Source organism: Parasteatoda tepidariorum, chromosome 2 (genome assembly GCF_043381705.1).
Source record: "Parasteatoda tepidariorum isolate YZ-2023 chromosome 2, CAS_Ptep_4.0, whole genome shotgun sequence".
NCBI classification, from domain to species: Eukaryota; Metazoa; Arthropoda; class Arachnida; order Araneae; family Theridiidae; genus Parasteatoda; species Parasteatoda tepidariorum.
In genome coordinates this window covers 44,718,643-44,745,048 of record NC_092205.1, presented here as the reverse complement: position 1 = coordinate 44,745,048, position 26,406 = coordinate 44,718,643, and the positions used below count along the sequence as shown (strand labels likewise).

The 26,406-nt window shown below is 30.0% G+C and overlaps 1 protein-coding gene across 1 annotated transcript in view; it reads left to right on the top strand.

Annotated features, from left to right (window-relative positions):
- Positions 1-26,406, top strand: part of LOC107440486 (matrix metalloproteinase-17) — a 71,618-nt gene that overhangs the window by 16,136 nt on the left and 29,076 nt on the right. The window contains exon 2 of the mRNA XM_016053424.3: positions 880-1,142. Within this exon, the coding sequence (XP_015908910.2) occupies positions 880-1,142 (263 nt within the window). The remainder of the gene's footprint in view (positions 1-879; positions 1,143-26,406) is intronic.

Below are 26,406 nucleotides of genomic sequence, written 5' to 3'. Positions count from 1 at the left end.
GAAATGATTTCAAAGTCGGGAAAACTGTTTCATTTGACCAACTTAAAAAATTGCGTTCTCTGTATTTTGTCTACCCTCAACTACCAATTTGGAATTAGGTAGATCAAGCTATACTACCATAGCAAGTCACAGTCAGTTTCTCCAATTTTTGTCGTCTTAGACCTTTCTCTTTATCATGATAAGTAATAATTATTTAGCATAACTGTGGGGTATTTTCAGTATTAGGTATTATTGCTGCGATGATACAGTGGTTAAGGACTGAGCTGTCATTGCGAAGGCGCTGGTTTCTGTCCCAGTGGTGGCTTGTAGTCCACCAAGCTGGTTTGTGATGTAAATGCGGCGGTGCGCAATGGTGACCGCATTTCCACCATCATGACGTTGGTCTCGAAAATGCAAAGCGTAATTTTCAGGATTTCATTGGCCGACAAATGACTGTTACGGGAGTGTTTTAATTTATTATTTTAATAACTTATAAGTTCACAAGAGCTTGGTGAAAAAGAATACCGAAATGGCAAAAATTGCTGTTTGCTGCCTTTTCTCTTTGATCAAGATTATACTGAATACTCGTACATTTATAAATTAAAGCATGTACTACCTAAAAATAATCTCTTTGAGAAAAACAACAACTTAGTTTCACACAAGAGTAAGGCTCGTTCTGACACTTTTTGAAGCAAGCTCTGTTTAATAAGATTCTGCTTTTTTTAGAAATTTTTTTTAAAAATTCTATAACTGTGTATGTCATTTAAAGAAAGCAACCTTTTTTCCTTATTTTTTATTAGTCAAGTTTAGTTTCCATCCTGCATTAATAAATAAAGCATTTCTGCATTTATGAAAAACTTGTAACAGAACTTTTTCTCACAAGAACTATTTTTTATTTAGGAATATCTCACCAAATATGGCTACTTACCTCCGTCCGATCCAAGTACAGGAAATTTACGTAAAGAAAATGAGCTGAGAGAAGCTATCCGTACAATGCAAGAATTTGGACATTTGACACCCACGGGTGTCGTTGATGATGCAACCATGAAGTTAATGCAGCGCAGGCGCTGTGGAATGCCAGATATCATACCTGGTGGTCACTATCGAGTAAAGCGTTACACTATTCAAGGACAAAAATGGCCTAACACTAATCTCAGTTGGAGGTGAGTACTTCATTTGTTTTTATAGTGTTTTCAAATTGGTACTGTTTGACTCATTCTGGCTTCATTGAAAAAATGTCAGCAAGCATCCCTTTATTCATTTGGTTAATTGATAACTTATTTATTTCCTCATTTTCTTAATTCACAAAGAAAAACTATTGCAAACAAAACCGTTGTGAACAGATTTATTAAATTTCTTTAAATAAATCCCGTGAAGATTTTTTTTTCATAACGTTTATCTTACTCTCATTGTTGAGAATTTAATTGTAGGTCACAATACTTGCCGCGAAACTTACGTGATAATTTATTACACTATGACGTTTGTCGAGAACAGGTCAGGATAAAAGACAATCCTGGATAAGGTTAGGCCTCCTGCTCGGGCTGTTCCGTCAATGATTATGTTAATTAAAATATCCTCTGTTTGTTGAACTATTTATTCGATACGTGGAAATTGTAGCATAAGTAACACTGATAAACATTTTTTTGCATCAAATTTTTTTTAACAGATTTTAGATATTTTCGTAACGCTGATTTCAAATCTGCTATCAGTTGCTCGTTCTCTCCAAGGTACAGTTCCTTTTCTAAACGACATTTATAGTCTATTTTTTGTTAAAATGTGTATGTTTAGAAACGTTATGTATAACAGGGGCGAATAAATGGTGAGATAAACTTCTAGGGGAGCTAGGGCATATCATCAAGATTAAATTTGCATGGAAACCCATACAAGGAACTGTCGTCATACGCCGCTAGGACCGCTTCCCTATTATGAACTCTTTCTTAGCGTGCTTCTGTATAGGTCATAACAGAAAAACGTTTCTAGCCTCGAAAGACGACATTTCTGGGCATGATTTTTTAAACAGTTTTAATGTTGATGATGTGCCCCAACTCCCCTAGAAGTTTGTCACAATATTTATGCAACCCCCTGTTATATATAACGTTTGTAAACTTGTAAATTTCGACAAAAAGTCTAAAAATTTCATTTTAAAAACTATCGATAGGTTTCGGGGTAAAAATAATTTTAGATCTAAAATTCTCATACCCTAATTAGGTAAGATCAAGTATTTGTATAAATAAATGTAGCAAAAAATGTGTTCCCCAGTGTAATGATTAAAATCAATCCATAAACAGCTTAAGCTTTTTCAGTCACTTATTTATTATATGGTCAATCACGGAATTTCTTGAAAACATTTCTTTACTACTCAAGAATTTTATGTATGGGGGAATGGCCGACTTCTTCATTTAGGGTAAATCGCTGTAGATTGGAAGCAGAAATTTTTCGAAATAACTGAGACATTTCATCAATAAGTCTGCCGGAACTGTTTCATCTTTTAGTTTTAAATTTTACTTTAATTTTATAAAATTGGTGCAGATCATCACATTATATTTTTTTGTTAAGTAAACCATCCTTTTAATGTGAGAAGCCTGATCAAAAAATATTTGCTGAAGCATATCATTATTATTAGTTTATTGTAGTTTTAACGAATGATTGTAAGAATGAGTAAATAAATGAGGTATGCGACATTCTAAAAAGAGATATTGATTTATTGCCTGAAATTTTTTTTTAATAGTATGCATATAAATGTGAAGAAAAACTTAAGCTTAAAACACTGACCGAATCGCAGTAAAAGCTTGATTAAAATGGTTTAGTGTCATAAGGAAGACATATGAATGCAGATAGACTTTAAAATCCATAAGTTTCTTCATGAAATACATTTTCTTAATCCACTCATTCCTTAATTATTGTATTGCTCTTTATTCTAACGTTTCAATTGTTCCTTGTTTAGTTCATTATTTTATAGGATATCATTCTCATTATCTTCCTGATATTCGGAAATTTTTTCAATTTCTTTTAGTTTACGTCCAATAAATAGTTCGTAAAATGAAAAAAACAAAGCAAAACTCAATCAGCATTCAAAACGGGAACACAAAACTATAAAGTTGTTAATTTTCCAGTTTACAATCAGCTGATTCTGTGTATAAAAACATTTCTTAGATATGAATAGCAGAGTTTATTATTGTTTGTTGTAAATCGTTTGTCACTAATTCTTCTGTAGATTTGGCATTAATTATCTCATTAAATTATGTTATTTTCATCGATTCCCTATTTCATAGTTTCTTACATGCAATAAGTGAACAGTGTTACCATTTTGATTTACAAATATTTTGACTATTATTGGAATTATAGATTTTTTTTCAATATTTTGTATTAATTTAGGTAAAAATAAGTGTAAAATCTTATATTTAGCATTTCATAATTTTCCTGGTTATGAAAAACAGCGGGAAACATCGGTGTCTTATTTTTCTATGTAGAAGGTATAATCTTCTAAGCAAGGTTCACTTCCAAACAACAATTTTTCAAATTTGCAGTTATATAGATCTAAGAGAGATAGTTATTCATCATTGAAATTTCTGTAATTTACAAAATCAATTGTTTTTACATTTTTAAATATGAATGGGAAAAAAATTTTTTTTCTTTTTTCAAATTACTTTTTTTCGGATTTTATATTTTAAACCAAATATAATTCCAATAAACTGATAGATTTTTTTAGCAACTATTAGATTGTTTTTTAATAATTAAAAAATAACAAAACAAATTTTTGCGTGTAATTAGAGCATTAGAAAAAAAAATATTTATAAGGGACACCCGTGTCCCAAAAAGTTAAAGACAGCCAAACTCCACGCGTTCTCTTCAAAACCAGTTCAAACTATCCTTAACTACAAAACCTTTCCTTGAAGTTAATAATAAGCTTCTTCTCAAGTTTAGAAATTTCCTATACGTTCCAATTACTCCACTAACTCCTTAATTTGTGTAAATTTATTTTACTTTAGGGCAATTAATTTTTGTTAAATGCAATTAAGTTTGTAAAATGCAAAAAATAAACTAAATCACTATCTAAAAGGTGACATATGTCTGTTCATCCAATATGTATTTTTCAACTGATAATCACTTTTTTTTCCTTGAACAAAACTGCTTATTAAATACGAATAGGACAATTTATCAATTATTGTTAAATATCGTTCTAGCGTGTTTATTCTTCTGTTGTTTAAGTATCAATTACAAGCAATACAAATATATGAACGTCATACTCATACTCCTAACAAACATCTCATTGATAACTTATTTAATAATTGGCTTATTTTTTTTATCTTGTTTATTTTTTACGCTACTTTCAACAAAAGGCATGTAAGATCAACAAGCTTGTATTGTCCTCAACAATATTACAGAAGGCCACTTCCCAAACAAATGATACTGTTATGCGATATGGAAATAACTTGTGGAAATCATGTCTTGGTCTACTCATTACTGTTTCATTATGCTTTATTAAATGCTGAGAAACGGATGCCGGATATGACGGAGATAAATTATATTTTAACTAATACTCGTGATGAAATATGAAATAAAGTTGTCAATCTGAAAACTTCAAGACTTAATTCACTTATAGACTTAATTTCTCTATTCATGAACTAAATTATAACTTTATCTGTAGTTGCTTTTTACTGTAGGATTTTTTTTTTACATATTTTTACGAATATATAAAATTAAGAATTACCAAAAAATTTTAAATACAAATGAGAATGCATGAAAATAAGAAAGATATCTTTGGTTTGTTAATCGGACCTTGTCTTACAACGAAAATATAAATTTGGTGAGATGATTCTTCACAGCGATAGAAACAAAACAAGAATAACCAATAACATCATTCTTCAACGTAATATAGCTGATCTATTATCCACTGTCTTGTTGAGCATGGTTGACAAAAAAATAACTCGCTTACGACAGACAAAAATAGAAAGAATCTCTTCCCGAGGCTCTGAGAGTATACGTACTATAGAGTACATATACGTACTAATACAATATGTAATTCAAGAGTACCAAATTGAGATCCCATCCGTGTGATAATGGACAGCTGAAGCTGGAAAGGCTCGTCTCATATATGATACTGTGGACTTTGGAGGGAAAATCTCTTTATTACTTATATGCGATCACGAGTCTGAGTAGGTTATTCTCAAATTTAATAGTAAAACTCTACAAATTTAAATTAAATCTTTTATGAAATATCTGATTGGTATATATTATATAATCGGTATATAATATCATAAAGATAATGGCGAAATCAAATTAGTATATGTATTTTTGAGAGATTTTTAAGACTAGATAGGAACTGGCAATGTTTGATCATAAAGAAAATATGGCTAGGATGTGTCAATATATTTAAGGCAATATAGTTGATGCATCAATTAATTGGAATAGTAGAATTTTATTTGAGGTAGTTTTGTAGTTTAATTAAATAACAGGACTCTGAATTATTATAACAGATATAAGAACGATTTAGGTTTTGCTTTCTGGGGTTAAAAACAGATTAACGTACTTATTTTTAATCTTTAATGAATTTATTTTATTTTGTTCGTATAATTGGCGTTGAACGGACTGTCCAAGTCAGATCTGTGGTGAACATTGTTGAACTCCTTACCCTTGTAATTTTGAACACAATCCAGAAGATGCAGAAATTTCTGGATAAAGCAGAATGGTATCAACTAGCCTTTGAGGAAACCTTAATGATTGAAAATAACCCGTTAACTATTTAGAGATGTTTCGCATTGGCGCTGTGATTTTTGATCAGAGAGATTCGAACAGCCGCCGTAGAGTTTTGAATTTCTTTATTTAATACTGTGTAAAAAATTCAGAATAAAATTACTGTATAAAGTACCGACATCTTGGGTGCATCATCCGTAAAATTTATTTTTATTGTAAAAATAGTATAACGCAACTATTACAGCAATACTTAATAAATTAGATTGAATCAATGGTTTTTACTGTAACTGTTACTATAAAAATTAAGGTATGTCAGATTTTTTGTTCCGCAACCTGTTCCAGTAAAAATCGATTTTAGAGTAAAAGTACCAGAACTCTGAGTGCCGATACTTTTTGCAATAATTTTACACGGAATTTTTTACAATGTATGACCTGAATAGATGATTTTTTTTAAAATTAAATATATAAACATGTTTTTTTGACATAGTCTTTTTCATAAATTTTTCACTCCCATTATAGCATGCATTTGAGACTGCATATAATTGTGAATTTTGACTGTTTTATTTCTATACTTGCTTGATTTCGTATGCCTGTTTAGGCAAAGGGGTGCGGTTGTTCTTGTTTTCCAGTGGCGCCATCTATGGCTAAGAATTCGACTTCTGTCACACCCTCTTATACGGCGGACCCATTCATACATCCATTCACGGATGGTAATTTTGATCTGAATCAGTCCCGCAATGGACTGATCGTTAAGACACGGTTCCCAGCAGATCACCGAAGTCAAGCATCACTGGCTGCGGCCAGTGTGCGGGAGGGTGGCCACTTGGATCAGTCTGCGTAGGGACCGAGGGTGTGCGGTATTGGTCCTCGTTAAACTGTTCTGCCGTAAAGTGCTCGACTTCGCGTGCAGGTTGTCGAGTTGTCGAATCGGGGGTGCCATCCCCTCTGCGGAGGATCAAAATTGCGATGGCATGTCTTCGGATCATCCTGAGGGATGTTTCCCAGACAGTCGCCAATAGCCCATTGCGCAGCTCTAGTGCGACGTAAATGAACAAAATCAATTGATCTGAATCAGAGAACAATCGATCTCCAATCCAGTAACCCCAGAGGTATTGATTTGTTATGGGAACATTGTGGACTTTGCGACTCGACAGATTTAACGTGCATCTGTCACCATTTACTACACGGGGAGTCTTCGGCCGGCGGGGCTCGAACCCATGAACTCTCGGACATGGGCCCAGCGCCCTACCGACCTGGCTATCCCGGCCATTTTATTTCTATCACAATGTATAGTGAAAAGTGACTTGTATTCTAAAAAAGTAACACGATGCTGTGCTCTTTATTGCAAATAGACAATACCATCAGCCTTTAACAGCAACTTTGTCTTTTTTTGCCAGTTCCAAACAAAACATTTCTTTTTAACAAGCTCCGGATCCACTCATTTGTGCGCCTTTTTTTTCTTCCAAACGGCTTTCAAGAATATTCTCAACACCCAGTCCCTAGAACACCACATCTTTTCCCTTGAAATGATATTTTTATCTGTTTCAAAGAAGGCGGCATTTTTTTTTTTGAAAAACTTAAAGTGCTTAAAGTGGTCATTATCTTTGGCAGAGTGAAAAAGGGAGGATTCAGATAATCAAAAGGATAGCTCTAATGTTACCTAATTGGCGCGATATTTTCTCTCGGAATCGCTGCCTCAGCTATAGTTATAACAATTTCTCATATTTCTTCATTCTGCAAAAAGAACATTTCACGCTTCTGTTCTTAAACACAAGTGTTATCTGTGGGTTTAAAAATACTTTTAGATATATCACTATATTTATTAGAATACAGGATTGGCATAAATAGAAGAAGGTTGAAATGCGGATACAGTTACGTAGAAAATTGTGAAATTTAAAAAAAAATTTAGTAAAATTATGTTTTTTTTTGCAGAACTGAATTTATACTTAAGTTAATTTATACTTACTAATGAAAATGCATTGTTAAAAATATGTTTGCATGAACTATTTTTGAATTTCAATTCCGGACCAAATTACTGTAAGTACCGCTTACCGTAATTTGGTCCGGATTTACGATTCATTGGATTAGTCAATGGATTTACGGTAGTACCACTTACCGTAAATCCTTTTTACTGTAAAGTTCATTTTTACCGTAAAATATTATACCGTAATTTTTACAGTATTATTTACTCAGTTAGAGTGATTTAGCGATTTTAAGGTATAATTATTACTCCAAAAACTACGGTATTTTACAATTTTTGTTCCGCTACATATACCGGTAAAAATGGATTTTACGGTAAAAAGTACCTGTACTCTGAATTCCGGTATTTTATACCATAATTTAATCCTGAATTTTTCGCAGTGTACTGGATCACTAAATAGTTCAATCATCTAACTATATTCCTTACTGCCTGCATAATACTTCTGGAAATCAAGTTTAATTTATTACATTGTTTCCTATTGTTGACTGTTAATTTAACATGGTGTTTTTTTCTTTAAATACATATTTTGATAATTAAGTTAATCAGCGTCAATAAAGCGACAAAATCAGTCATACTATAGTTTTGATTCTATATTCCAAAATCTACCTCATTGTCGAAACCCAGTCTTTTATTAGTCTGTTTATTTTTTGTGTTCTGACACTAAGGAAAATTTTTAATTACAGAAACGAAGGTATGTGCTAGCTATTTATTATTGTTTGTTTAATATCAGATAACTTAGTATCGTTTGTTTAGTAAGTCTTTGTTGATTTATCTGTGATTTATTCACGCTGCTGAGATTTATTTTCATATATAACATCACAGTATATCCTTTCTCCATTTGTATAATTTAGATCTTTTAATTGTTATCAAAAATTTCAGTAAAATTTGTTAGTTTTCAAAATTTGTTCGTGTTTAAATTTATAATTAAATTAAAAATTTATTTTAAGTTTTTAATTTGAATTTATTTTAAATTCAACGGATTTTACCTAACTTGTATAAGACCATTAATCTTTTTAATAGTTATTCAATGTTAATAAGTTTAGATAAACTCACTTTCATGTTGCTGATATTAGAATAAAGGTAGGATTGTTTTTATCAATTGATTACAATCATACACTTGGAATTGAAAGAATATGATGAAAGTATCTTATCTTGGTAAAATAAATGAAATGCCTGGTGATAAATTTGCTTCCAAGTTTCCTGGATATAAATTTAAAGATAAGAGCTGGAAGGCTGTTATATCTATCATTAAACACTTTAAATGAAGAAAAAAAAAGGTTAGGATGTGCCTTTGTCATTTGATAATATTTTCTTTTTATGGATTATATGCTACAGTCAGTTTTATTCGAAAGATAATGTTATACTTTCGAAAGATAGTGCTGCTTCTATTTAATCGTACTAATTACAACATTTATGGTTTTGAAAATAGGGATATGTTTTTTTTCTTTTCATTTCCTTTTTAATCCCATTTTAGGTACAATTTTTACTTTCTTTATTTTGTTTAGATTTGGTCGAAAAATGTGATTTTCATGTTTATTTTAAGGAAAAAAAATATTTTATCAACATTTGTGAAATAATGAATAAATAATCATTTTGAATTTATCCTTGCGGTAAATGCTATTTGAAAGTTAAGTAATCTTAACTTATCTGAATTACTCTAAAATACTCAATTATTTAACGTAAAAGTAACGAAAAATGAGTGAATAAAATACGATTTAGTTCATCATTTATCTTTTCAAATTTTGAAATAAATTTAAATATATGTGGTTGAAAATTTTTAAATTAAGTAGAGATAATAATAATTCTTTTTATCTCACAGCTATCATTAAAACTTTCTGTTTTACAAAGATATAACGGTTAGATAAAATTTATATTATAAGTAGTAAAACTTACACTAGGTGAAACTTATATTAACAGAATTCCCAAATACTGTCAACTAAATATTTCAATTTTTTTTCTTTTAAAGGTGTTTTTAAAGTTCTTTAATTAAATCTTACCATATGGAAGCATATGGATACCTTACCATTTTCATGACTTTAAAAATGAAGAAAATAAGAATTTAAAACAAAAAACATGGATGCTTTTTTTATTTAATTCATTGTTAATTTTTTAATAACGCAAAAGCATCTTTAAATTTTTTGGCACTAAAGCTTTTTTTTGTTTTTTTATTTGATACATACATATTTATTTGAGTGTACTGGATCCAATACATTTTTCACAATATAGTCTTATCACTCTACTGCATATAATAACACAGTCAGAACCTCAACGATCAACATGAATACTGCTTTACTTTATTTGCATTCCACAACCTCATCGAAGCACCATAGATCAAGCTAAAGATGAATGGGAAAAGGGCCGCAAGAGGCCTCAGGTGCCCAGATGTTTTATGCAGTTTAAGTTTGAGGATCCAATACATTGAAATTAGTTAACAGTATTGAAGATGCTACATTATTGTTAGTTATTAGCAAACAGCATTGAAGTAGAACGAAAATACACTGTACAGAAAGAGTTTCTCAAAATTGAGCAAAAATGCAAATAGCTCCGAAACAAATAATAGTCGAATTTGAAAACTCATATACTCAAAATTGAAACAGCATCCTTTTTGAGAAAAATGCATATGAAGGATGAAAAATGTGAGAGAGATGTCCTTTGGCTGCCAAGGACCTCCAGGATCGTAGTAGGATATGCTATAACCATGATAGTTAAACACCTCAATCCAGGGAGAGTTACAAAGACTTTTACAGTGGCGGCCGCAATGACATCATGATATGCATTCCATTAATTTAAAAGTCGTTAAGATATAGCTAAATAAGCAAAAAGAGATATTAAAATTATCTATCTCCTGACTAAGCAACCATATTTTCTAAATTATAACCCTTTGTGTCATTGAAATTGGAAATTAGTATGTCATGATATATTATTATGGCGGCTCCAACAATTAAGGTTTCCTAATTGTCCCAGGACTCGGGTGAGCAACTCAACTGCCGTGGGTAGAGCATTTTGCTTCAAACCCGGAGATCCACAGTTTGAAACCTGTTGACAAACAAATATTTCTTTTATACATTCCTCCCACCAGTTGCATTTTGTTCAAAAATGAGTATATGCTGTTTCAATTTTCAAGACATGGGTTTTAGAATTCGACTGTTATTTGTTTGTTGTGAGCTATTTTGCACATTTTTGCTCGATTTTTGAGAAACCCTTTTTTTGCTGTGTAATTATTATAGAATTATTACAGCTTAGTTTTAAACCATTCATTTTTAAAAAAAATAAATATCAGGTTGCTCCTATAGCAACCTTATTCGGGAAGAAACTCAAAAACTACTTAATTTGTCTGAGTAACATAAACATCTTCATTCTGATGTTGTGTTCCAAAAGTTTTGGCCGGATAAGATTTTTTTATAATTTTTTAAAAAGAATAATGAATGATTTTGTTCCGTTAAAGGGGGCCGTAAAAATTGCCCAAATCGCGGCGAGCAAATTCGTCAGCACGAAAACAACCCTTCACCTCAACGGTCAGTTGAAGAATACCGTTAGCAATGGCACTTAACCTAAAAAAAATAAAAATAAACTAAAACGAAGTCTGTATAGGGTAAACCGGACAATAGTACTCACATTCCTTAATTTATCCCTATTCTATTAAACAGTATTTAAAATAGTTAACTGTGATTGTTATTGATTGACTGTTATGTTTGGTGTTTGATTTACTTCAAAAAAATTTTACCATCTCCCACGGCCCCTTTAACTTTAGGAAACCAAATAAATCAATAAAAAAAAACCTAATTGATCTTATTTTATAGTAATTTATTTTAAGTGAAATATAAATTTATAGTTCATAATCTTTTCTCGCCAAAGAAACAATTGAAAACTTAGAACAATTTTATTTGCTCTTTAACTTAGAGTCATCATTTAATTTAGGAGGCAAGCATTTGTGTGCACGAATACTAATCTCTTCGTCAGGGAAATATTTATAATATATTTATGCAAAGTCAATTTTTTTCTGCTTGAAGGATGACATTGATGAGCTTTTTTCTTTCTTTTCAACGAACTGTGGCTGATTCATTAAATAACAAATGAGAGCTGCATCTGAATATTTTAGGCCTACAATTGATCGTTTTACACGTTGATAAAGTACGCGGACACGAATAATTATAATTGTCAAATGTCAACCCTAAATTTAATATGAATAAATTAGCTCAGAATTAATAACGTCTCCTAATTGTACTTCCTTTTTTATAACTTTTTTAAGATATGAGGAAATAAACATGAGAAACTATTTATGAATTGGTCGAGACTCAAGTAAAAAAAATTTGTAAGAAATTCGAATCTGCAACTATGTTTGAATTTTTTTTTTTAAAGTTTGGCGGGAAAAGAAAGTGACATATGTTTCTGCTCTGCGAGATTTTCAAGGGTGAGTTTTTATATTTCATTTTTTCCCATTCTAATTTTAGAATCTCTTGGGCAAAAACCTTCTTTATGATATGATTTTTCATCGCCTACATAAAATGAACCTATTTAGAGAAAAACATAATTAGATATTTTGTTAGTCTCAGCCGACAGCAGTATATATTCGCTCTGGCTGCAATACTTGCATTCGGAGATCAGAAAAACTTTATTATTTTTGCAGTTTATAACTACTTTTTTTAACGGAGAGACTTCAAACTACTCTCGAAATGTAGTCATCACTTCTCTACTTTAAGGAAATTATCTTTGCATGAGTAGTTAATTAACACTTATGTTCAAAATGGTTTTGAATAAAAATGTTGGCTTACATTAAACTTGAAGAATTAATTAAAAATAATTATTCATGTTTACATGAGCCAGTTTGTTATTCTAAAACATTTTTTTTTTAATTTTTTAATTTTTATTCAACTTTTTATGTCTTTTTCGACAGCAAATATTTAATTTAAGAAATGCTAGGAAATTATCAAATACTTTGCAATATCTGGATGTGTTTAGTGCTCTTTCATTTCTTCTAAGAAATTAAATCCATCGAAAATATGTCCACGTCCTTTGAAATATCATCAATGTTTCGCGAGTGTACATTTGCTGGTGAAAGTGTGACCAAAGAGATAAATTATATATTATTCGTAATTACTAACTTAAATATTAGTCATACGTGACTCTAAATACGCAATTCTTGTTAAGTCACAGTCATAGGGACATTGCTTCCATTAACAGACCTGCGAAGATTTGTACCCATCAAATTCGAAAAATTAGTTGTGTTAGTACCCTGTTTCTTTACTAAGTTAACATAGAAAGTAGTTGCCAGGAATCGCTACAAACAACTTTTTTTTTTTTGTATCGTGCTGTACACTACACTACTTTTTTTAAAAAAAAAGTAGCTTACTACACTGCGGAACTACAAAAATGTAGTGACTACAGTAGTTTCACTACTTGTAGTGCGTTACTTTCAACCACTGCTTGCATCCTAATATCTATTAAGGGAAAAAAAAGTTCAGTTAAAAAACTGTCTGGAAACGGAGCACTGGAAAAAAGCTCCAGAAAAAAATACTGGAAACAAAGCAGCAGAAAAATAGTCTTTTTGAGATTGCAATTCAAAGCTGAGACAAATTTAATGTAATTATAATTCGAATGTAAAAAAAATTTATATTTAAAATTAAATTATAAGCAAGGATTAATGTAAAGTTTAAAAGAAATTTTTCACAATTGACACTTTTTAACTAAATGATAAGAATCTGTAAAAAAGTTCCGATCCACTTGTTGTATTGTGATGTAATAATTCTACACAAATAATATTTTACTTTCTCAAGAACTGATTTATTTAAAAAAAATAATCTTTTTGGTTGTTACTTTTTAACTTACCTCAAGATTAATCTACTGAAACATTGTTGTAACTTCATACCTATACACATAAATAATAAAAGATACATAATTAAATAATATATGAAAGTTCCTTTCCGTCAATTTCAAATCAATTCTTAAATAGAATTTTCGTTTAAAAAATTTTTTACTACATTTAAATAATACTTTATTAACATTAAATTCGGACTATAAGGCCCAAATCGAATCTATTATTAAATTCATATAATATTAAAACGATGCTTTTTTTCTCGTTTTTTTTAGGCTGTTTTTTTTTCCTTCTTTTTTTTCGTGCACCAACGTATTTTTTTCCTGATTCCTCATATGCTTGATGGTTGGTTGGAATTGCCGCTAAGAAATATTAAAAATTTATGCATCAAATGAAATTAATTAATGTATAATTTATGACGAAAATTTATCGTGGAGGATTTGGAGAAATGACGAAAAAATGAAAAAAAAAGTAAAGATTTTTCTGTATTTTTTGGCATTTTAAAGTGACTTTCTTTATAGTTTTATGTATCAGTTTTTGAAAATCTCATAAAAAAAATTAATTTGAAAATTCTTTTAGCCTATGTCATTTAATGTCATAGGTATTAAGTGTCATACATAGAATATAGCTTTTAATAAATATCATTGAATACCATAGTATAGAATAGCTTTTATTTTAATCTGTGAGAATATGCAGAAACATAGTTTTTTGTCGCAGTCAAGTTCATGTCACAGTTAAGTGAAACTTATAAGTCTACTTTTTTTTAACTACATTTTATTAATGCATAATTAATGAATTTTTTAATGAATTAATGTATTTAGTGAATAATGAAAAATTAATGAATTTAATGAATTAATAAATCTTAATTTTAAAAGAATTTTTCTTTGGGCTTGCGCAGTTTCAAGGTATTTTGTTTTGAAATAATTTTAGAAACAAGTAACCTTTTTAAAACAGATACAATAATGTAACACGATAAGTTAATTTTGAATGAATGTGAAATACTTCCAACTTTTTTTATTTAATGATACCGAATTTCTGCAAAAACAGAGATTTATTGTTAATTATTTAAATGCAGCAAAAAACGAATTCTACTCTGAGAAAAAAATTCTGGTAAAATTGCCGTAATGAATGATAAAGACATTTCTGGTTAAAAAATCCATAATTCTGGTAATAATATCAAAACATACGGTATTTAAACCATTCATATGGTAACGGTTTACTAGAAATTCTGGTTTCGAAATCATAATTCTTATTACCACACATTTAGTAGAAAATTAAAAAACTGAAAATTAAATTTTACCGAAAAAATGGTTTATATGTCATGCTCTAAAGTGTGTCACTAAATAATTACCAAATTTTACGACACTTTACCAAATTTGATAGCATCATATTATAATTATTTTATTGTTAATTTTACTAAAGTCATTACCATAGAATTTTCTAATTAAAGTCATTTTAGGATTTATTTATCTTAATAATAGTTATTTTTAAAGTTTAAATCCTTATTTAAAAAAAAAGAAAATTAAATACTAGAGTAAATAGCTGCTTTTAATCATTTGATTAAAACAATTGTTGCTTGAGCTATTGTTAGTAAAGAAAAAAAAACTTTTAAACATATTTAGCATTTGTAGTTCACTTTTACATAATAATACTTTACATTTAATTTCATAGCATTTTTTTTATTATTGAAAATTACTCTTAACTTTCAGGTGGCATCCTTTAAATAAATTCAGATTCAATTTATTTACTGAAATCCTACAAAATTTGTATGTCAAGTTTTTTTGTTTTGATCTTTTCTGATAAAATTTAGAATAAATAAATAAATAAATAAATAAATCATGATGAAATGACGTAATTGGTCTCCTTCTTTTGGCGAGCACTTTTTTCTCGCATTTTTTATCGTTTAATCTTAACAACAACACAAATATAAATAAAACAAGCCGACAGTTTAATCATACATTTTAATGAAGGCTTTTTTGGCGAGCTTTCAGTCAATCTTGCTAGAAAATCTAAACGTGTTTATTACGGGCTGTTGGCCTTTCTCTGCAAGAGATCCTTTTACGTGTAATAAAATAAAAAATAAATAAAAAGAATTAAAAAAGAGGCTACTACTTATTCTGTGGTTTAAAAAACTTGTAAGGCCTTTTGTGTGACGCCAATTAAATGAATCTATTTGAACTCTTTTAATTCTTTAAAGAAACTTTTTTAAGAAATACCACTCATATATTACTTATTTTGTCATTTAAGGAAGTCTAAAACAGTAATGATAAAAAGAGTTTATTATTTTAAAATTATTTTTGAGAAAGAGTAATTTTGTAGTTAAAAAAAAAAACCTAAGATTTTCTACCCGAACAATTTATAAACAATTAAAGTTTTTTTCATGCGTTAATTAGCCTTGAATCGTTTATTTCTTGTGAGAAAAATTTAAAAAAATATAGTTCGTAGAGAGATGTGTAAGCCAGAAGCTGAATAACTTCCTTGAGTGGAATAAATCGATTGTTGTAATTTTGTAGCTGTGAATGGCAACTAGTTGTTTGCACTATTCCTATTAGACGATACGTATACCAGTACCAGTACCCATACCAATAGAAACGTATTCCTATTTCCTGATATGAAAATTGCCTGATATGACAGTCAACATGTTTCAAAAGCTTCAAAAATAGGTGCTCATTTTCAAGACAGGCCAGATGTAAAGAAACAAATGTTATGAAAATGTAAAGAAACGAATGCGCGAGGACTATACAGTAAGAAAAGATATTGCTTTTTAAACCTATACTGGAACAAGAAAGCGGGCAAAGCCGCTGTTGAGATGGGCTAATTCAGTGGAGTTTTTGCGATTAATGAAAAGAAATGGAGATAAAAGAAAAATCGGAATTCGTTAGAAGGAAATTTTCAGAGGAAGGCATTGGCCCACATTGGGCTGTCTGGTCTACTATGATGATGATGGATTAAGAAATATAAAGATTAATGTTGATGGCAACAGAACATCTTGTTTGTTACTATTTTAAAAACAAATGATTTTTAAATATCAGTGATTATATCTGAAATTTTTGATAAATTTTTAAGGTGAAATTTAAAAAAAAGTCTGTGTTGTGTGTTTTAATTTTTATCAAATTCTTTTAGGAGTTGTATTAATTTCTTTTTAAATTTTTACTTTTACCTTTTCTTGCTGTTTATTACGAACCTTATATTAGTGGTGCTGATTAGTATTGTTTAACGAAAAAAACACAAGAGGAATTTTTATGTAAACTTACTCTTTATTTTCTGCTTTTAAAACATTGAATTACATCTTCTAAATTTAATTAGATTACTCACTCAAATAACAGTTTGATACATCACATAAGACCAGAAGAAGAATACTACATTAATTTTTAGAACGGGCGGTCGCCATAGTGACTCAATCTTCAGACAAAATCCATCTTTTTTGCTTACTTTTTCCTTTTGACTCTATATCGTTTTTTTTTTCCTTCGTTTTTTTTTTTCTTTTTTGTCTTTTTTTGTTTTTTGTTTTTNTTTTTTTTTTTTTTTTTTTTTTTTTCTTTTAAGATGATCAAGGCGTTTTTATCTTATTATGTACAAAAATATTGCATAATTTTTTAACAATCTTGTTACAAAAAATAGTTTTTTGCAGTAATTTGCAGTAAAATGTATAAATTTTATAGACACTTGCTTTGCTATTTGTTTACAATAATAATTAAAACAAATGATTTAGTGACATTATAAAACACGTTAATCATTTTTTTTAATTCAATAAACATAAAAATGAGATTTGCCATCTATTATTGCCAAAATGTGTAAACACAAGTTACATAAATTTTATTATTTTTTTTTTACATTGATTACAGTCTATTTGAGACAAAGCTTCTTGCATAAGCAAAAAAAGAAGAAAAAAAAGAATTTGCTTATTTTAGTTTATAGTTTCAACGCTTACCTATAAATTGTATCTAAAAGTTTATTTATAATCTCTAAGTTTATGTTTTATCTGCCATAAGTTTAGTTTATGTCTTATAGAAATGATTCCAACTTCATTCTTAGAAAGCGGAAACTGACATTTTATTCTTATCCCACCAAGCCAAAATTTTCATTTGAGTCCAGTCCCATCCTATTTATTTATATTTCAAGAAATTAGTATGTAAATTTCAATGTGCCGTATAGACATGAGTTTGGAGAATTGAGTCCAACTTGTCAATTCTATTCGCTTAGCCTATATTTTAATTTGAATCCATACAGTCCGCTTTATTTAATTTCTTTTATTCGCTTATTCTGTTATTTATAACATGCAATAAAGAGTTATTTTGAGGCGGAGATAATTTCATTTATTATAGATGTCACTAGTATTAATGTAAGTACGTACGCCTTTCCTAAGTACAGCATTGGAGAAACGATGAAAGAAACTTCGGAGGAAACGATGAAGCAAATATACTTTGAAACTTGTCCACTAGATGGCAGCATAACATTTTTCGCATGTGTTTCTTAATTTTCGTTTTACTCTTCACTTATAATGCTTTCCTTTTCATCTCTACAACTGAAATAAACAAATATTGTACCTATTTTAAATTAAAAATTTTCGAACCAAATTTTTATAAATGCAGATAACAGAATGCATTCGATTTTAAACCAGACGAGAAAATTGTTATAATACATTTAACTTAAGAAAACTAAATTAAAATTCGGTACAAGGATAGCGATGATCGATTTTGCATGCTTCGAAAAATAATTAATTTGAAATATTACCATACATCAGATAAACAACAGGGGAAGAAATAGGCAATTTGGCGTAAAGTATATTACGCCTAATTGGCACATTACAATAGTTTGCGTAAAATAAATAAATAATAATAAAAAAATGAACAAATGAACTCTTGTAGATAATAAGGCATATATACACATTCCATCAACTAAAATATTAGTAACGCTAGATTTATAAAATATTATTTGTTTTAATAAACTAGTGAAAATTTGATGAGTTTCAAAAGTTAGGAAATCTTAAAATTTAAAAAAATTGCATTTCTTGAAGTTTTTATTTTATTTTAATTTTTTTTAGAATTCCATGTTATTATCTTTATTTCATTCTGAAAATAAATTATTAAATGTAACTTATAAGAATCAATTTGATATAATAAAGTCTCAGTTGATTTTCCAGATGTAATGCTCATTTTCTAAAATTTAATCTTAAAATGTGTTGAGGAAGGTAGGTTGGTACTTTATTTTCGTCGCACTAGAGCTGCACAATGGGCTATTGGCGACTGTTTAGGAAACATCCCGGACGATGATGTGAAGATATACACCATCATAAATTTAGAGAGGCCACTTCTTCAATTTATCTGAAGGGGAAGGAAATTTTCTCCAGATCCCTGTACCCATGGTACTGCTCAGCGACCGACCACAGGACATTCGATTCCACTGATCATACGGGCATATCTATCGTGTGCACTTGGTGGGTCTTTTAGCAGAGTCGAGGAGAAATTTTATTTGAAATCCTTGTAGCACATTTTAAGATAAACTTTAGATAAAATTTCTGGAAAATTAACTGAGCTTATATCAACTCGATTCTTATTAGTTACATTCAATCTTTTGTTTTTACTTTTTCGCGCAAAATCGTAGTTTGTTAAAGTTTTTAAAACTATTTTATTTCATGCTTTTTTTAATCTTTTGATTCGTAAAGTTTTTAAAACAAAATTGCGCTTTATTTTTTTTTTTTGCCTATATTTTCTAACTTTTTTTAATTTAGTGCTGGCAGTTAAACTCGATATGAGGCAAGGTGTATTTGTATTGTGTATAACCAGAGAAGAAAAATTATATAAATATGCTTACTTATTCCATTATAACATAGTTGATAGTTAGAATAGATAGAAACTAAAAATAGAGGTTCTATATAGTATCAGAATAGAAATAAAATTATCAGTTAAATCAATAGCATTAAGTAACACTACAAAAAGAGGATTTAAATTATATTGGATAGAGGATATTGTAACAGTTAACACTTTCCTAGAAATTGGTGCAAATTTTAAATGATAATAGGTCGGAATCGGAGTCAAATTCTCGGGAAAATCAGGAGTCGGAGTTGGATTCGACTCCATAACTTTCTACAACTACCGACTCCACTGCTTCAACCAACACTACAAAATCAAAAACAAAACTGAAAGCCACATACTGACACATTTAATAAAGCTAAATTGTTTCCATTTTATTATTTATTGCTGTTGCCAATGGTTTTACATTATTTGATTTAGCATAGCATTTTTTTAGAAGTTCATTTTATTCAAATAAAGATTAACTCCCATCAGAATCATTTGGCATGATGCTGTTGCTCGAGGTTCATGACAATGATGCTGTTGCACGAGGTTCATGAAAAACCTACCACAGTATAGTTATACAGTATACACCAAAGAACCATTACATTATGACCACCTTGCTAATAACATGTAGGACCACCTTTAGCCCTCAAAACTGCTAGCACCAGCCGTGGCATTGATTCCACAAGGTGTTGATAGGTAGTCTGAGGTATCTGGTACCAAGAGCTCACCAACTGGTCCTGCAATTCCCTCACATTGCGAGGGGGTAGCGTGGCAGCACGAATTTCGTTTTCCAAGTAGGACCACAAATGCTCCATTGGATTAAGGTCAGATGAATTTGGGGGCCAAGACATGACTTGAAAGTCACTGGAATGTTCCTCGACGATTTGACCCTTATGNCTCAAGGAAAACACTTAATTCTTAAAGTCTTTAAAACTATTTTATTTCATGCTTTTTTTTAATCTTAGGATTCGCAAAGTTCTTAAAATAAAATTGCGCTTTATTTATTTTATTTTTTTTTTGCAATATTTTACTTTTTTAAATTTATACTTTTTTAAATTTAGTGCTGGCAGTAAAACTCGATATGAGACAAGATGTATTTGTATTGTGCATAACCGGACAGGAAAAATAATATAAATCTGCTTATTTATTCTATTATAACATAGTTGATAGTTAGAATAGATAGAAACTAAAAATAGAGGTAATATAGTATCAGAATAGCAATCAAATTATCAGTTAAATTAATAGCATTAAGTAACACTACAAAAAGAGGCTAAAATGTGATATTGTAGCAATTAACAGTTTCCTAGAAATCGGTGTAAATTTTAAATGATCATAGGTCGGAATCGGAGTCACACACAAAACTGAAAGGCACATACCGACATATATGATAAAGCTAAATTGTTTCCATTTTATTATTTATTGCCGTTGCCAATGATTCTATATCATTAGATTAAGAATAACATTTTTTTGGAAGTTCATTTTATGTAAATAAAGATAAACTCTCATCAGAATCATTTGGCATGATGCTGTTGCTCGAGGTTCATGACAATCAAAATTTACTTCCAGCAAGCACTTTTTTCCTGTACTTATTCCTTGCGGTAGATCATGAAAAACCTACCGCAGTACAGTTATACCTATATTAGTATATTTTGTACCTATTGAAAACCAGAATCAACCACATAGTAACAATAGTACGAATTATCAAAATTAATTAAGCATCATTGGCATGAATAATATATGGCGATTTGTTTAAGATTCTTAATGAATCAGTACCATTTCCTTATAGAATTTGCTTTTTAGTACTTAACTTATTTTCCTTTATTTCAACTACCGTTGATTTTAAATTATTTTGTTCCATGAAAAAACTTTTGAAAACACGTCTATAAACAAAATAAACACGTGGTTTCTAATGACGTGATAGGCTGGGTACTTGACTTCAAGAAGGAGAAGATCATGAATACTACCACATGTGACCAATGACGTTAGCTGATCATTTATAAGCAAAATGACGTGTTAAAGTTGAGTTTTTCCACATAAGTTAGAATGTTAAGCAACTTGAAGTTAATTAAATACAGCACCGCATGGAACATAGAATTCGTTAAAATATAATTCTTTCCCGTTTACTTCTTTAACTTAGATTTATTATGTGTTTATGTATTTTATTGTAACCATAATACATATTTGTTTTGGGTATCTGGCAAATTCGATGCATAATTAGTTCGTTTATGTCCTACGTAGCTTCGTACCTGTCTTTGTGTTAAATAACAAATGTATAGTGAAAAAATTGAAATCTTTGTGAAAGAATATAGAACGCGTTATCTAAGAGAATTGATATTTCATGGGCTTGTTTTACTCAAAATAGAATGAAAAGAGCAGTTAATAATGTAAATAAATGCCACGTTTCAACAACCAATCATGATCGAGATACCCACACTACGTTAATTGCAGATGTCCCATTCAAAATTTCATGAAAGTTGAATGGTGCCTGAAAAGTAGAACTGTAAATTATAAGCACATGAAGTTTGCAACAATGCAGGGAACCATAAAGTTTTATTTGGGATTTGTATTTTTAAAATTGATCAATTCACTTAAATTTTACCAATTAAGTTACTAATATATCAAATTCAAAATTGCTTATGCTTCTTCATTTTTTAAACCCTTCTATATTTATCAGTATAGAGAGATCTTTCCTGTAATTTCATGCAATAAAAAATTTTTAGTTGGAAAAAAAACCCAGTTTTTTTTTGGTTCTTTCAGTACATTCCCAGTTTTTTTTTCAATTAGTCTGAATGATACCGGGTACTAGTATACTTCCACAAAATTAATTTATTTTCTAAAATATTGATTTTTCACATTAAATATTGTTTATTTTTGAGACTAAAGGTGTGATTTATCATTCAAATAAATATTTAAACAATTTTATTCATATAGCTGTTTAGGAAATAAAGAGAACACTTTATAGCCCCGTCTTGTTCAAATTTCCCCTGCAAGGTGCTGCGTAGATATTAGTCTACTTAGACTTATACAGTGCTAATACATTAAGCAAAAAAAATTCATGAATTTTGCTGTAATAATCGTATTTTCACATACTGACATTCAATCTTAATTTTAAAAATTGACTTCACCGTTTTTATTTAATTAGTTCTAATTATGAATTAGGTCAGGAAAGTAGACACAAAAATGCCTTTTATCTTAATAAATATACCTTTTGACAATTTTGCATTTCTTACTAACAAAATAGTAGATACAACCTGGAAAACATAGTTCCAATAGTTTAATCGAACTTTGAGTCCGTCAATGTTTATTTTATTTTTTGCATGTTTGCTAAATCTTGAAAATTTTTTAGGTGAATCGAAAACTTTTGGCACACAATTTTAACACTCTTTTATTAAAAGACAATTCCATGCACACACACAAAAAAAATTTATTTATATATTTTTTTCAATTTTTTTTAAAAGTGATAGAAAAATTGTGAATTATAATGTAAATTGTTACATAATGAAAAAATGGCATAGTTTTATGTTCTATTTGTAGTCTCTGTTATCTGGGACAGGTCATGGGTAGTGACTATCTCTTTTTTTTTACCGAGTTTTAACCAAATGTACTTTTGTGGACCGCTACTGGACTTTTGGGGCATTGCTGTCTGTGTGTTCTTTCTCTCTTTATGTTTGTTCTTTATATGGTTCTTTGCTTTTGTTGCCGTAGTTGTCTTTTAATTTTGCTTTGACAAAAAATGACACAATTGTACTTTAAATAACAAAATAGACCATTTGGATACAATAAGCCGACTAGAGTAAAATCAAAAGTGATAATCTTTTTTATAAAAAAAAGTCCTATTTTTAAATTTCTATTTCTCATGAATTGTTCTACCGATTTTACTGACTTTTCGTATTTTGTGATTTAAATTTAAGTTTAAAATTATGTGAAAACTTATATACCTTACAATTGAAAAGTTTGCCAGAAAATGTATCAGCATTATTTATGAAAGGAACGTTTCTTACGTGATATTATTTTTTCCTATAAAGAATAGCAATTTCGGAAATAAAATTCTTGGTTTCATAGATTAAGGAGAATTGGACTTAAATGTCTTGAATTTTATACACAAGAAGGGAGATGGTATCTTTAAAAGCTTTCACACTATACTTGTTCCTGTTGTTCTCTAGACTGTCGTGGTGGTTAAGTCTCTAACTGAAACCGTAGCAGTTGAGTGCCACGACCCAATGGAGGGATTTGAAGGGGAAAAAAAAAGAGAAAACGGAACTAGAGAAGGAAGGGGAGGTTTTAGAATCAAAGGAAAGCTGAGATGACTGAGTCACCGGATACTAAGATTTCTTTTCTTTGACCTCTACTGCATAAACAACATTTTACATTTGTTGTTTCTTTAATTCTAGCGCTTAAAAAAACTTTCTCTTGCTGTCTGTATTTCTGTTCATGCCTATTTGGACTCTATGCTGAGAAAAAAAATATGCTGAAAACTACCAGAATATGGTAAAATTAACCGTGTTTCTGACTCGAGGGAAACACTTAATTCTTGCCATAATGATTTTAGTAAAATTAACTATAACAATATGGTTTTATAATGTGTAACAAAATTTAGTAAATGTGGTAAAATTTGGTAATTTTATCATGATACCTTAGAGCATGGCATGAAAACCATTTATTCAACTAAATTTAGTTTTTAGTACTTTTTAGTGAAAAGAAAATTATTCTTTTTTTTTAAATGGAAAATACTTCCCAAAAGCAACCTTTTGTTTATTATCTAGTAATAACAGAGTAATCTGTAAATTAAAAAAATGTTATTTATAATTTTTTTGAAATCAAAAGTACTCTCCAAAAAGCAACCATCTGTTTGTTATCTAATTTAACCGAATGTGATCTGTAAATACACTTCACCTGCATTACAAGTCAAGACAGGAAAAGTACTCTTTTAGTGATAAACTTAACGATTACCAAGTCAAATTACAACAATTATCTCTTGTCTATTACATTTTCAGTTCTATATTTCAAAACCATTAATGACGATAGTTGAAAGAAATTGCACAAAAAAAAAAGCAACGTGTTTCTTTTTTTTGGTACCAAAAATTGGAAAACGGTTGAATCTAACAAAGGGAGCAACACATTTACTTTGTTGAAGAAAACGATAAAGGAGGATAAAAATTTAAAAAGAAAAAGCTAGTGTTCTGAATTTAGATTTTATTCGTAATATTTTCTTAATGCAAATAAATTTCAAAGAAGCAAATGTTTTCTTTTTTCTTTGAAAAATCTAATTAAATAAAACACTAGTTTATTACGCTGGTCAGCGGTTCACAAATGATGTTTCGTGAAAGAGTTTAAGGATTTCCGAGAATTGGGATATTTGTTTCAACCAGAACAAAACCAATTCTTTTGAAACAATTAATTGTTTGATTAGGCCGGGATAGCCTGGTCGGCAGGGCGCTGGACCCATGTCCAAGAGTTCGTGGGTTCGATCCCCGCCGGCCGAAGACTACCCGTGTTGTTAATGGTGACTGATGCACGTTAAATCTGTCGAGTCGCAAAGTCCTCCATGTTCCCATAACAAATTAATACCTCTGGGGGTACTGATCCTGGAGTTTCCTTGTCGTCTGGATTGGTTCAAAAATACAAGGCTACGTAGTTAAACATTAGTAATCGTATACCCAAAAATTGGGTCGGCTGTTCAACGACGGATATAAAATAAAATAAAATTGTTTAATTCGAGTCGCGATGGCTCAGGGGATAGAGAGTTCACTTTCCAATGACGTGAACCGAATTCGAATCCCAGTCGATATGAATTTCGCATCCGGCTTGCACCGACCACAGTGCTGACGTGAAATATCCGGATCCTGGGTTAGAGTCCCCTTGCCATCAGGCTAACCTTGGGAGGTTCTCGTGGTCTTCCTCTCCATGTAACGCAAATGCGGGTTATCTCCATCAAAAAGTCCTCCACGAAGGCAAATTTCTCCCAATACTCCATCCAGGAGTTCCCTTGTCTTCTGGATTGAGTAAAAATTACAAGGCTACGAAGTTGAACGTTAGTAGTCGTAAACCCATAAAATTGGGTCGGCTGTTCAACGATGGTTATAGTATAAGAATTGTTTTATCCAATCAATAATCCATTATTTACTTCATGCTTCGGTTGTCCTTATGAAATTATTTAAAGTAAAATGTCATTTAAAAAGAAATGAATATATTTTCAATAAATACAACTTTTCTAATAACAATATATTGAATAAATAATGAAAAGAACATGCATACGTAAAACTTTCATTATTGTTTCCCATCAAGCGTTTCTGATGAAAATAAAATTACCAAATTCGTTAATAAAGAAATACGTTTCGCTAATAACGTTTACAGCAGTTCGTTTCAGTTTTTATTTCAAAGAANAGCATAAAAATTACTTATAAAATACACTCAGTGTGGTGTTTGGCATGGCATTTCGCTGGCCAGCACTACATAAGTGGGAGAATATGATGCTCTTTTTAAGAATGGAATTTATTCCTTCAACTATATTCTAAAATTTCTCATGTGATATAATATTTTTGAGGATAATGTCGTTCTGAAGATCCACAATTTCTATCTCCAATTCTTCTCGCTTTACTTGAAGATATTCTGAAATGTATGCTGCTATTACGGTTACGTTTATTTGGATGGTAAAAGGATTAACAAAAACGTTATCTAAGTCTTGATGATATTAAAATGTTGAAAGCGCTTTTTAAATTGATCTTTAGGCAATTGGAGGTTGATGACAAATGTTAATAAGTCTATTTCACAGTCACCTATCATTTTTTTCATGTTTGGAAACTGCACAAGAGACTTCATTTTCAAATGTGATATCCACAAAACTAGTTTAGCTCTGAACGAGTTCATAGCCTCTATCATTTTTGTTTCATATTTGTCCTTTCCCTGCAGCTCCAAGTTTGAATTATTTAGTTTTTCCATTATGTCCGTTATGAAAGACAAATCTGCTAGCCAAGGAGGATCTCTTAGTTCTAAAAATGTTTGGTTTTTGGCTTCAAAATGATTTCTTATTTCTCCAATTAAATGTAGAAATCTATCAGGTACTTTGCCTTTACTGAGCCAGCGTACTTCAGTATGTATTTGCATAGCATTTATTGGGAAAATGGAAAACTGAACTATTTTAT